General features: G+C 41.8%; 1 protein-coding gene across 1 annotated transcript; it reads right to left on the bottom strand.

Moving 5' to 3' along the window:
* Positions 1-5,026: 5,026 nt before the first annotated feature.
* On the bottom strand, positions 5,027-7,646 carry fibinb (fin bud initiation factor b). Its single transcript, XM_068046903.1, has one exon. The coding sequence runs from the start codon at positions 7,419-7,421 to the stop codon at positions 6,804-6,806; it is 618 nt and encodes a 205-aa protein (XP_067903004.1). The 5' UTR covers positions 7,422-7,646; the 3' UTR covers positions 5,027-6,803.
* Between the last annotated feature and the right edge of the window lie 7,161 nt (positions 7,647-14,807).

The raw sequence follows: 14,807 nt of genomic DNA, 5'->3' as shown, positions 1-14,807 counted from the left end.
TTGCCAATGTACAATTTTTGTTAAACTCTCTGTCCCTTCCTGTCCACTCTGTTGGGAGTTACCCACATCACTATCCTGCTCCGTGCCCTGACCTCTCTCTTTGGATTTCTAAATTTGCCTTTACCCAAACCCTTCCACCCAGCCCTGTTAGTTTCCAGCCCTGTCCACAGCCCCAGTTATGCGATTGGCCAGGACACTGGTTCCAGCCCGGTTCAAGTGAAGCCCATCCCAATGGAATAGCTTCCTGTTCCCCGAGTACTGATGCCACTGCCCAAAGAATCAAAACCCCTTCTTCCCACTCCACTCTTTGAGCATTTAGTTCTCTAATCTGCTTGACCCTGTACCAATTTGCGCGTGGCTCAGGTAACAATCTGAAGATGATTACCTTTGATGTTCTGCATTTTAGTTTGGACCCTAACCCCTCAAATTCTCTAAGCAGAGCATCATTTCTGGCTCTATCTATGTCATTGGTTCCCACATGGACCACGACAACTGGATCCTCTCCCTCCCACTCCAGGTTCCTCTCCAACCGCAAGGAGATGGCCTTAACCCTGGCACCGGGCAGGCAACACAGCTGTCGAAGCTCATGGTCATGGCTACAGAAAACAGTATCGAACCCCCTGACTATACTGTCTCCTGTCACTACCACATTCTTCTTCATTCCCCCCACTGGAATGGCATCTTTCACCATGGTGCCACGGTCAGTCCACGCATCCACCTTGCAGTCCTTCTCTTCATCCACACAGGTAGCAAGGACCCCATACCAGTTGGACAAGGTCAAGGGCTGAGGCTCCTCATCACTACATGCTGATTCCCCCAACATGCCTCACTTGCAGTCACACTCTCCTGTCCCTGACCATTGGCCATCTCTAATGTTCTACCTACTCTAATGGGTGTGACTGCCTCCTGGAACGAAGTATTCAGGTAACTCTCCCCCTCCCTGATGCTCCGCAATGTCTGCAACTCAGGCTCCAGCTCAGCAATTCTGAGCTGAAGTCGTGCAAGCTGCAGACATGGTTGTCCGGGATTGCAATGCATTCCACAGATTCCCACATACTGCGGTTGCAGCACACCACCAGCCCTGCCATCTCTGTACATTTTCTTTTAGTCAATTCATTAATAATTCAAACTGAAGTAATGGAAAGTTGCACTCAACTACCTTGGAGTCAAAGGAAGAAGACTCACCAACTGCTGGAGGCTGAAAAAGATAGGAAAAGGAGCCCCTCTTTCCACCTCTGCACCAAATTCCCACGTGCGCCAAAGTTCCAAATTCACTCTGGCAAATGTCTCACTCAGGCAACTGTATCTTCTGAACTGCATTCCCTCACTGATCCAGAACATACAAGTCAGGAGTGTAATGGAATACTCTTCATTTGCCTGCATGAGTGCAGTTCCAACAACACTCAAGAATTTCCACACCATCCAGGACAAAGCAGCCCGCTTGATCAGCACCCTGCACCACTTTGAACATTCACTCCCTCCACCAGTGGTGCACTCTAGCTGCAGTATGTACCATCTACAAGATGCATAGCAGCAACTTGCCAAGGCTCCTTTGACAGCACCTTCCAAACCTGCGATCTCTACCACCTCGAAGAACATGGGCCATAGGTGTGTGGGAACAGTACCACCTGTAAGTTCCCTCCAAGTCACACACCATCCTGACTTGGAAATATATTGCTGTTCCTTCACTGTCACTGTATAAAACCCTGCAGCTCCCTCCCTAACAGGGTGGGAGGGTGTACCTACACTGCACGAACTGCAGCAGCTCAAGAAGTCAGCCGACCACCACCTTCTCAAGGACAATTACGGATGGGTAATAAATGCTGGCCTTGCCAGTTCTGCCCACACCCCATGAAGGAATGCAACAAATAAATGTTAGCCAGAATACCTCTCCTGCTTTTCAGTTTGTGCCACAGGTTGTTTTTACATCCATCTGAATGGGCAGAAATTGGTTTAATATTTCAGCCAAAGAATGTCATTTCTTACAGTGCAGCACACCCTCAGTGCTAAACTAAAGTGTGAGTCTAGATTGAGTGATTAATTCCTACTCTGATGCTTAGATCAATGACTTTCTGACCAAGGGGCAAGAATAGTAGCAACTGAGCCATGCTGACAGGTAGAAGAGTTCCTCATGAGTGAAGTTTAATGTACTGATTATCTTCAACAAATCAACAGAACAGCAACATTTATTTGAAAATAAAGCAGAAACTCGAACAGAACACTAATGCTCTGCTCGCTCTTTTCATTCTAATTATCTTGCCAACTGCGATATCGTGTCTTCTGATCTATCACTGGTAATGGTAAACATTCACCCACAACGCTTTATTCCATTTATTATGATCCCAATGTTCAGTGACCCAAAATAGCAATTTAATCCTAACAACATGAGCATATATTTGACAGAGATTTTAAGTTAAGATGCTGTTGAGATTAAAATCGCCCAATCTAACTTCTTAGATTTTACACCAAAGAAAAGAATATTTAGCAGATGCATCTAACACAGAAATCAGCTGGCGGGAGTGTACACCGGGGTGGTACAAATAATCCAAACGATGTTTGAGAATGGCCCCTGTATGTTAAATTGGATACCATATAATTCACTGAACCTGTGCACATAACACAGTGGCGTTAGACAGGCATTCGTACTCTATCATTGAAACCTTTATATTTACTGTTTAAATACATAATAAAAAAATAACTTTTTTACATAAGTGTTTCAATATTGATCCCAACTTTGGGACACGTCATACGATATAACATTTACAAAGGAAATACTTTTTGAGACTTCACATACTGTTTAACAGGGAAGCGTACACTCTTCATCAGAAAGCTGGACGGTTGGGTGGTGGTACAGAAATACATCACTGGTAGTTTCAATGAACGTATCGAGGCATAAACTGGTTTGACAGCGACGTTTCCGTTGGGACCTGAATTCTGCTCCTTGGTCGCCAAGTTTTCTGCTTATTGGCTAAGAATGAGCAAGGCAGCTATTTCCTAAGTGGTCCAGAGTAATGTCATTTCCAATAAATTCAATGTTTAAAAAAAAACAGTTACATGAAACCTTTAAGTCAACAATCTCCACATCAAAATTCTGGACAAATATATTGCAGTTTGCATACACGAAATGTACACAGGTACTATAAGCCTAGATTTTGCCCGACACTGCAAGAATGTAGCCTGATTCCGTCAAACGTGATAGCATTTTGTGCACAGTGTAGCGCTTTATTACAAGATATTGACAGGGTATTGCCGGGAGGGATATCTTTATAGCACACTTTGGGAATTGCAGTGCATATCCTTCTGTTGGCCTTTTTCTAATAGTGAGGACTTGTATGTTTTTAATTTGTGAAATTTAGTTACGACAGTACAACGTTAATCTGCATTTTTTCTCTCTACAGTTCTGCTATGCATTTCCAGCATTTTCTGTTTTCTTTTTTATATAATTATAAGCTGTATTTAACACAAAAGTAGTCTTTACCCTTCCTGATCTATCGAGAATCTAAGAACATGTGTGGGTTATTTCATGAAACGATCACTCATTAAATTAAGTTGTTATTTGTAGTATAAAATGGCGTATAAAACAGTTAATTATGATTTTCGTACAATGCACAGAAAAGGTGATGCCCAAAGGCTTTACTGGCTTAACTTTAGTGGGCGTTTGTGCCCTCCAGACTGAATCATTTGTCATTCATTGAAGATGTAGCCATGTGCTTGGGAGACCGTGCTGGCATCAGCTTCTGATATCACCACGGTCCTCTTGGACATATCGCCTTTTCTTGTCCCTTGGTATGCATTTCTTTTTTTCTCACCAAACATTTTGAAAAAGAAACAACAAAACCTGCAACTGGCACAAATTGTTTTCCTTTTTTAGAGTCATCTACCTTTATGACGCCCTGCATCCTTAGAGCGGGTAGAAACACTGGTCGTTATTATTTTGAAATTGTGTGCATTTGGTCTAACTTGCTTGAGGAAAGGCGAAGGGATCAGAATAAGCTGTTTTGGGGAACGTATTGAGAAAAGTCTGGGAGTAGTTCTCGGGCAATTAGAAGTGCCTGACCCAATCAGAAGAGATGTGTACATCCACAAGTCCATTGGGGAGAGAAATCAGACTCATCATTATAGATCATCAAAACACAGGTTAACAATTAAACATTAAAATTTATTTAATACTCTGTCTATTCGTTATCTTTAGACGGATGAAGGACAAATAAGGAACCTGGGTTACTATTATTTTCAATTGGGAATGAGAACTGACAGATGAACATGTACTGCCACTTTCACATGGATGCAGAGCGGTTTTGAATACATTGATGCCAAAGTGGTAACATAACTGCAATCAAGTCCCATTCGGGCTCCAAAATAGACTAAACTTAAGCAAAGTGGTGCGAAACCCTCTCCAGGAGGCTGTGACACATCACTCTGGCTTCCTATTATGTGCCGTCTCGCTTTCATGATGTGCCCAGGTAATTTATTGGCACTTCATGAACTTAGTATTATCTTTTTGATTAGAAAGCCAAAAGCGGGTGGACCCCACAGGGAGTGATGGGCAGTGCATATCTTCAGTGCTGTAATATAACTCTGGCCTTTGGTTTGGGGCTTCACCTCACACTGCACAGCTACCAATGCGAGACTGATATTGTAAAACGCAGTCGCAAAATTTGAATGAGGTGCGGTGCCTTACAGCTTGCACTCTACCAGGGAGCACTGCCCAAACGCAGAATCCCACCCATTATCAATGTTAACTGAATATGATTGCTAATGCCTTCTCTCTCATAAAAGTAAAATAACTCAACACTAAGTTTATAACAAAAGCAAAATACTGCGGATGCTGGAAATCTGAAACAAAAACAAGAAATGCTGGATTCACTCAGCAGGTCTGGCAGCATCTGTGGAAAGAGAAGCAGAGTTAACGTTTCGGGTCAGTGACCCTTCTTCGGAACCCTTCCGAAGAAGGGTCACTGACCCAAAACGTTAACTCTGCTTCTCTTTCCACAGATGCTGCCAGACCTGCTGAGTGAATCCAGCATTTCTTGTTTTCGTCTAAGTTTATAACAAGTCTGAGCACTTTCTAAAACAGGATTTACGAGAGACTGGAGTTTTATTCCACATGGTACTAAGCCCAAGTGATGTGAGGTGGCCTCTTGAAGAAACTCTGGTGTCGTTTGGCTTTATTGTGATGGGGAAGCAGATTAAAACCAGATTCCAAATTTATACGGCACTTTTTTGCGCTGATGTACACCGGAAACCATTTTACATTCTGCCAAAATAACCAGTTTAACTACAGCCTTAAGTGGAACTGGGCATTCACTGATGAAAAAAAATAAAAGTACAATTTCTATGTTCTTTTATCATCTTTTAAGATGACATAAATGCCCTAGCTCTACTGTAAATCTTACCAACAAATGGGTTGCTTAAAGGGGAGAGTTTTGATTAAGATCCATTTAAAATAAAACAAAACAAAATTTATGATTTAGCATCCTATTTTTATCTAGAAGGTGTTTTTTAAGATAATGAATTCACGATACTAGCGTGGAGGAATGACAGTTTCTGATATAAGGTGAGCAGCACCACTAGCTGTTCGGCCAATAACCCAAACCGCTATGCAGATTTTGTTAATTCAGTGTCGTTCTACTTTAGGATGTTTTTGCACGACACATTCCCTCACTGTGTAATTAAATAATAATATAAGATTGTATTCCTTTAGAAGGAATTCTGAGGAGGAGGAGGAGTAGAATTTAACTTCTACTGGTTCTTTAAATCTGACTGTTTTACATGTTGTAATGATGCCCCCACGACACTGAAAGGTTTAAACAACGACAGCATATTTGTGGCATCTAATAGGTGTCTACGGTTACAGCGCCACCCGTGGCAAATAACGTCCGTCAGACCGTATGAGGGCTCAGGTTCCAGCATATTATTGCCAGATTCCGTCTTCTGAACCATTCAACAGTGCACGCTTTCAAACGCTTATTCATAAGGGTGTGCTTTAAACCTGCGTCCGCAAAAAAAAAAATCCTGCAGCTAACTTCAAAAGCCCCAACCACAAGACACGTTCAGAAAACAAACATTAACTACAAACGGGGTTGCTGTGTTTTACCACTTGGGTGTAGGGCGGAAATTGTTGCCAAACCTAGACCTTAAAGGCATGTCATCAATCAAACCTGTCAGATTGTTGTAATCGAGCAGTGTGACATATAGTTGTTATGACCTGTGCAGTCCGAAGATAACAGATAAAATAACGATGTTAATAAGTGCCTGGGTTTTCTCCTAATTGTTCATTCTGCATTATTCTTTTCCCAATGGAATTAGGGCTCAGGACCTAAAAAAAGGCCTCTTATATTTTGACACATTTAAAACGAAACACATCTGCAATGACTGACATTATACTCTAAGTGCCGTGCTCTTCTATCGCGGTAAAACCTTTATTTCTTTGTATTAAAAAGACTTTGTACCTGCCTGCGGTATTTTAGGTGAAAAAGATTAGTATATATTTAACTAGCTGGAAACATATACAACAATGAACGTTTGACAAACCGCAAAATCTACAGGATAACAAGGAGCGACATTTGACAACCTCCTCGCTTTAAATAGGAACGCGACTTGATATACCGACTTGATATGCAATGTTAGTTTATATTCAATATGAAATGGGGAGGGGGGAGGGGGGAATCATATACACATGTTGCCCGTCAAATGTCACATTACGCCAATAGAATTTGATAAATATGCTGAAAAGTAATGAAATGTTATTACTAAAGGACGGGAGAAGGTGCGAAGTCCGTCCATTGTGGTTCAGTCAGATCTTAGCCTCGCATAAAATCATTCTTCAGTCTGCTCAGCCTTGTCCCATGACTTCTGACGATTAGGGTGAGAAGTTCGTGTTTATCTTTTAACCCAGACGAGATCTCTACTGTCTCCCTCAGTATCTGTCTGGTGTGATAGAGCATGTGCACCACCTCATCGTTAATCTTGTTCACTTCCCTCACCTCGTTTTCTTGGCTTTGTCGGAATTTCATCTCCAGTTCGACCAGAGAGCGATCCGAATGAGAGAAAGCTTCCCCGATCTGCGTCGCTTCCCTGCGCAGGTAGTTCCCATAACTGTCCTCCCCGTCCAGATCATAGGCAATACTTTTCCCAACCCCTTCCAAGATCCTCGCCGCGTCCTCCACTTGCCTCTTGATGGTGGTCATCTCCTCTTTCAGAAAAGTCTCCAGGTCGGCTTGCATCCCGCAACGCCGGTCGTCGGAGACTTGGAAAAGCATCTGACATTTTTCGGGGTCATCGTTTTCTTCATAGTCCCCATCCGGTACGAAGTAGTGATGAAAAGTGCCATTAGACATCTCCGGCTGGAGGGGTCCACTGAAAAAACCCTGCGTTAGGGAGCATAGAAGGCTGGCATAGAACACGCTCAGACCCAACATCTTTAATCCAGCCCTCTGTTCAGAAGGAGCGACTGTTAAGACCTTTTGGAAACAAGTTTTTTTTTCCCATTGTAGGACCCCCCAGTGGAACTTCCCCGTCAAGTCTCTTCTCCCGTGTCCGACCAATGATTCCTCGGCAATCCTGCCGTAAGGTGTAATTTGAGTTGAGTATGTTTTTTTAAAAAAAACTTCTTTCCACGTCTCTCTTTTTTCAACAAGTGTTTCTGTTCACTCGTCAGTGCAGATGAAGAAAATTATGGAGATCTCAGATGACGTGCCCTGCTTCTGGCAGACTCTCCAAAAAGGCCAACATCTGGGTTGCGAGGACAGTTTGGCGACGTGTCTGCTCTCAGATTACCTTCTCCTGGGAGACGGCCGCAGACATTAGTGCTATCTCCACGGACTGTCACCATCCCGGTCTTTGCTTTAATTGAAAAAAATCCTGCTTGCATAGGAATCTTTTTTTTTAATCCAAGTTCTTTTTCTCTGTGTTGGCAAACTGTACTTTGGGTCTTTTAAGAGTTCGCCCTCCCTATTAGTTACCGGAATGCATCCGAAACTAACGATTCTTATCCTGGAACTGACCTTTTCATCTAAACTGGCGGGATGATTTGAAACATAATAACCAAAACGATTTCCGCTCATTTCGGGCACAGGTCGGTAACGGGCGCCACATCACAGCGGCTTAAATTTCTGGACTGAGCCACTTCTTAACGCTACTGTTAGTAGTAATTCAAGTATTAATCTCCAAAAAAAGGCACGGAATTGCTATCAATAGAAAAGGTCCCACTGTTTCTACGTAACTGAGGTAGCCACACGCTTTATTTACAGCCTGCTCTCATGAACCGACTAAACCCTCATTTTTGTAACACTAAAATATCGGAACACACTTTTTAATCTGGGCGATGGAGACTCTAGGAAGCTTTTTTGCTGCTTTTGTACGAATCGAGATGTAAACCAATTGTTTTGTTTCATAGTTATAACCGTATGGATCACACAAACCCAGACAGTGATACTAGCACGAAAAGCGAAGTCTTATTTCATTTTTAACTTGTTATTTATATTAAATAAATAAATAAAAACCTAAGCATGCACAATAGGTTAGCATCTTCAAGGAGAACAGATGGGTTATGGTTTCGGTATAACCCCTTCGTTTAAATTTTTCTGAGTTTACACTCCAACCATAACATCTTTTCGTTGCAGATGCTGACGGGTCTGCTGTGTGCTTTCGACATTTTTTATTTAAAAGATTGTGTCAAACTGTAGAATCGGTAATCCAGGCACCTAGCTGGCTCCTGTATTACACCTAGGTTGTTATTTAACAGCTAAAACATGTACCTAATGCACATTGAAAAGTGGGTTTAGGTAACACTGACCCCGAATAAACAAAAAAAAAATCAGTGAAGGATAGCACTGAAATCCGACACAACAACACCGCCTCCTTTCAACACTCCCGTTTTGCGGAATATATCTGATTATATCATTTGTCCAGTCCCTTATTTTCAACTAAAACAGATTTTAGGTGAACGCTAAACAAATAGTTTTTTTTTGCAAACAATTGAACTCACAAAAAGTGAAATAAATCAGAAACTCAAATGAAGTATTTACTGTTGTTCTGGTAACTGTTTTTATCTTATTACTTTACAATCATTACTTTAGCTGGAGCTACTGTTCTGAATAGGGTATCAGAAGTTTTCATCCACACCTAGGTTTCATCGAGGCCATTCAGCTGCAGTCTTGGTCTAAACATGAACACAAGTGCTGAATTCTAAAGATGAAATGAGAGAACTTGATCAAGTGTGGTACCACGAAACCCCACTAAAACTCAAGTCAATGAAGGATGGGGGTAAACTCTACAGTGGCTAAACAGGCCCAGCATATCACTGCAGGAACTCCTCGGGGTGGTGTTCTAGACCCAAATATCTTCAGCTGCTATATAAATGATCTTGCCTCCATCATATGGTCGTAAGTTGGATGCTTGCAGACATAGTGTTCAGCTCCATTCTCAATTCCTCAGATAATGAAGCAGTCCATGCCTGTATGGAGCAAGACCTAGACAACATCCGGGCTTGGAATGATAAGTGGGAAATAACATTCATGCATACAATTGGCAGGCAATGACCATTTCCAACAAGAAAGCCAGCTATCTCCCACTGACAGTCAATGACAATAACATCATTGAATCCTCCACTTTCAACATTCTGAGAGTAAACAATGAACAGGAACTCACCTGCACAAGCCATAGAATTGCCATGGTTACTAGAGCAGGTCAGAAGCTGGATATTCTGTGGCAAATGGCTCTCCTTCTAATGACCCAAAGCCTTTTTGCCACCTACAAGGCACAAGGCAGGAGTGTGTGCCTGTGTGCATGCAGCTGCAACAATACTCAAGAAGCTCAACACCATCCAGGATAAAGTAATTCACTTGATTGACACTTCACCCACTGGTGTAAACATCTATCCCCTCCAACAAAAGTGTACCAATATATATACCATCTACAGGATGCACTGCAGCAACTCACCAAAGCTTCCACAATAGCATTTCCCAAACCTGTAACCTCCACCACCCAGAAGGACAAGGACAACAAGTGCATGGAAAACCATTACCTCCATGCTTCCTTCCAAGTCAAACACCATCCTGATTTGAACATTTATCATCATTCCTTTAGCACTGCTGAAAAAAATCCTGCAATTCGCTACCTATCAGCATTGTCGGAACACTTTCACCACATGAACTGCAGCGGTTCAAGAAGGCAGCCCACCAGCACCTTCTCAAGAGCAACTTGATGGCAATAAATGTTGGCCTTGCTACTGACACTCCGATCAACAATTTTTGTTTTGAAGTTTCATTTTACAAGACAATGTTGATTTCTTATCTCAATGTATTTTCTTCTGTATGGGCATTGCCTTGTAAACCATTGGTGAGCATACTGATTGCTTTAAGCTGAACCATAAAGGAGAGACCTCACTATGTGCTATATTCAATAAAAATATGTATGGAATATCAGTATGTCAGTACATACTAGTCCCATATATTAGTTCTTAATGCCATATGACTAAAACAGGATACCAGTAAAAATATACCTCAGGCTTATACATCCCCAGTATTTCTTCTGTAAGTCTCAGAATATGTTTTGTTGCAACCTGAGCATAGCTATGGAGCTGTTCCTGCTTGGCAGCCACACTCAAGTTACACTATAGATCTGTGTCCAGGCTCAGTGAATCTTGTGAGGAGTATTGTGAGAGCCCCTGGAGGAGGCAGTATCACACCACTTTGATTTGAGGCTGCATGAAGTAGAATTCCAGATTGGTTTCAGATCTAGTTTTAAAACTGCTTAGAGAGTCCTTTGGGCTTAAGGGGCATTCTTAAATCCACCCAAAGTTAATTTAAATGCATCGAGAGTGCAAATGCCCCCGCCTGTTCTCTTTGCAGATACATTTTCACAGGTGGGAGTGTTTTTTTCAGGATAAGTGAACTGCAGTTTGAGGCATTCAACATATAAATACGGTATTGCCTGGCTGAATATACATTTTTTTTCCAAAAATATACTTTATTCATAAAACTTTGTGAAGTACATTACATAACAGTTCAAATTTGGCAGTAAACTCCGATACTGTTAAGTTTCTTTCAATGCAATATATGAAGTGCCTTACTACACTTGCCATTACAGGTTATATTTATAATGTACATTTTATGTCAAACATTCCCTGGTGCATACAGCCAGATGGGTTTTATATGGTTTGCAGCCCCTTGGTATATTCTAGTAGGATGGCCTTAGACACTTGCCTTTCCTCATTGAGCCAGAATATACATGTAGCCACTCGTCTCAGTATAAATTCACCCTTTGCGTTTCTCCTCAGTATTTTGCTGTGTTTGTCCTTAGTGAAAGCACTATAAGAAAAATGTAGGAAATCCTTTCATAATTGTAAAGAAACACAATGGTGTTCCCAAATAGCTAATCATTGAGCGCACCATGTTTATTCGATCCAGAAACACCACACAATTTGAACTGAGCAGAACGTGGTGTTTTTGCAATGTAATTTTAAATAATGCATAATTTTAATCATATAAAATTTTAATCAGAAAATAATTTGCTGTATAACCACAGCATATCATGGTAGAAATTGTGTTGCAATTTTGCCAACTCCCTTAAGCATGCTTCATTAATGGTTGGAGGCAAGGAACAATGGGCAGAGAGACCTAGCAGTCCAGCCTTGTGAAGTGCAGGTTCTTCAATTCTCATACTTACAGTCTGAGTTGCATACATCTCTGGTTTGATCTGCACTTGTATACATGAACAAAAAGCCTGAAGGAGTGCAGAAAAACAGTGGCTGGTCGATGTGCAGAGAAAGGTACAGCTGCTCTGCATATGATTTATGGAGGACATTGTCTAGTCAGAGAATGTTAAGGGTGTGGGATTTCTCTCGGGGTGGGATGAGAGAGAGTGACTTCTGACTTGGAGAGATTAAAATATTGTCAGGAAGACCTTGGTGTGGCGATTAGTGAAAATTTGTTTGGAAATTGAGAATGTAGTTTTTGAGCCTGAGCTTACCTTTAATACTGAAGAGTAGATCGTCAAATGCTCGCTTCTCAGCAGCTATAGTGCATTATTTGCTATTCATTTCAGGAAACACTTAAGGGTTTAAGCACTTAACCTATGAATGTAGTGCTGGAAAAGTGACAAGAACAGGATTTGAACAAGTACTGTGACAGACTGAACTGAGGTTAGAAGCAATAATGAGTGGCAGCAAAGGCCAAGGCCCAAATTGTGGCTGAAGTCCAGATAAAAAACATCCAGAGAATGATAAAATATTTTGGAAGAGCTAGATTGTTGGAGGATATTCCAACTTATAGCATTCCAAAGTATGGAAGAATGCGTAGGCAGTGCGGAGCAGGAAGAAGCAGGGACTCATCCAAGACTGTTAGTGAGAGGGAGACTGGCTGGATGCAGAGAAAGGGATAATCACAGTTAATGAAACAGGAATAGAAGAACTTGGATTTTTTTCTAGTATCTTTCACATCCTCAGGATGTCCCAATGCACTTGACAACCTATTACCTTTGAAGTGTAGTCATGGTTGTTTTGTAGGACTGTTGTTTTGTAGTCAAAGACAGCAACCAAATTGCACATAGCAAGATCCCACAAAAAGCAAATAGATAAATTGTCAACTAATATGTTTTAGTGGTGTTATTTGAGGCAAAGATGTTGGCCTGAATACTAGGCAAACTCCTCTGAGCTTCTTTGAATAGTGTCTCAGGATTCTTTACATTCACCTGGGAGGGCAGACAGGGCCTCAGTTGAATGTCTCATTTGAAAGAAAGGTTATAATTTGGATTCAAAAGATATATAAAACTCCAACAAAACAACAACTTGCATTTATATAGTACCTTGAACATAGTAAAACCTCCCAAGGTGCGACACAGGAGCATTATAAAACAAAATTTGATACTGAGCCACATGAGATATTAGGGCAGATGACCAAAAACATGGTCAAAGAGGTAGGTTTTAAGGAGGGGTGGTGGTGAATGGAACTTGTTGCGAGTTAGGATGCAAGCAGTAGAGTTTTGGATGGCCTGAAGTTTATGGAGGGTGGAAGATGGAGGCCAGCCAGGAATGTCTTGGAATAGTCAAGTCTAGAGATAAAAAAGGCATGGGTGAGAGTTTTAGCAGTAGATGTGCAGAGACAGGGACAGAGTCAGGCAATATTATGGAGGTGCACAGATATGTGGTCAGAAATTCATCTCCAGGTCAAATATTGCTCCAAGTTTGCGAACAGTCTGATTTAGCCTCAGACAGTTGCCAGGAAGAAGGATGGAATTAGTGGCTATGGAAAGGAATTTGTGATAGGGATAGAAGACATTGGCTTTGGTCTTCCCAACATGTAGTTGGAGGAAATTTCTGCTCATCCAGTACTGGATGACAAATAAACAGCGTGACACTAATCCAAAAGCAAAATACTGCGGATGCTGGAAATCTGAAAGAGAAACAGAAAATGCTGGAAATACTCAGAAGGTCAGGCAGCATCTGTGGAGAGAAAAACAGAGTTAACTTTTCAGGTTTGTGACCTTTCATCGGAACAGTGTGACAGTTTGGAGACAGTGGAGGCGTTGAGAGAGGTAGTGATGAGTTAGAGCTGGGGGTTGTCAGCATACAACTGGAAACTGACAGTTTTTTTCATTTGTGGGATGTGGGCGTCCGTGGCTAGGCCAGCATTTGTTGCCCATCCCTCATTGCCCTTGAGAAGGTGGTGGTGAGCTGTAGAACACACAGACACAGTCACAGACCTATGAAACAAAAACAAAACTATTTGGGCAGTAAACTGGCAGAGTGGATCATCCGCCCATTACAGAACCTACTCAATTTTCATTTCTATTGAGTTCAATAAAAATGAAAGTCAGACAGGTTCTACCATGCACTGCCAGTTTACTGCTCAGTGATGGTGAAAATATCTTCCTATGATTCTAAGAAGCTTCTAAATATCAAACAATCAATAAAATAAAAAATTTAATAGGAGGTTCACTTATGGATTACCAGAATGTTACTTGCTCAATAAGAAGAAGAGTTGCTCAGCTTCCTCGATAACGTGCCTTTTCTGCAGAAAAATGTTCCAAGTGTATATAATATTTCAAGTCTACACATCTATGAAAAGACTTACAAATGAGAGTGACTTTGTTGCAATAGAAATTTGTGAGCTATAATGATTCTTCTGTAGACATAATTATGAAAATGAAGTATTTCTAATTTCTGAACTATGAAACTGTGACCTAAATGGAACCCATAGTCGGGATTTTACCAGCAGTAACCAGGTCCCCATATCAGGACCAAAAGCTAACCCAATATTCTTAGTGCTGGCCAATTGACATCTGGCAAGTGGGAAAACCTGCCTGTTAACTGCAGGCAGGTGTAAGGTCCAACACATACAATGCTGGCACCAACTTTATGAGGCAGCCAGCAATACTTGTAGATACAGCAGCCCTGGAGGGAGCAGCAAGGGAGTCCTGACAACTGCACAAATTGCTGAAATGGCCAAAGGTAAATCAAGGGTTGCTCCACGATTCACTGATGCCTTCCTGGAGATGCTCCTCCAGGTTGCACAGGCTCGAAGCGAAGTGTTGTTCCCTTGGGACAGGAGGAGGAGCTGTCTCATCAAGCAAATCAGGCATGGGTGGAGATAGTAGAAGTGGTCAGCAGCTGTTGAGCTGTCCCATGTACCTGACTGCAGCGCCGAAAGAGGGTCAATGCCCTGATATGTTCTGGCAGGTGAGTGCAGTGCACAATATTAAGCTTGCAGCCTTAAATCTGAGTGCAGATGAATGTGAGGATTGAGAAAGGATTGCCACCCAATTAGTGGAGATACCCAGGCATCGGCATTGTCTGTCAGACGCAA

This window comes from Heterodontus francisci, chromosome 14 (assembly GCF_036365525.1).
Source record: "Heterodontus francisci isolate sHetFra1 chromosome 14, sHetFra1.hap1, whole genome shotgun sequence".
NCBI classification, from domain to species: Eukaryota; Metazoa; Chordata; class Chondrichthyes; order Heterodontiformes; family Heterodontidae; genus Heterodontus; species Heterodontus francisci.
The sequence above is the reverse complement of the archived record's forward strand: the minus strand, read 5'-3'. Positions and strand labels throughout refer to the sequence as shown.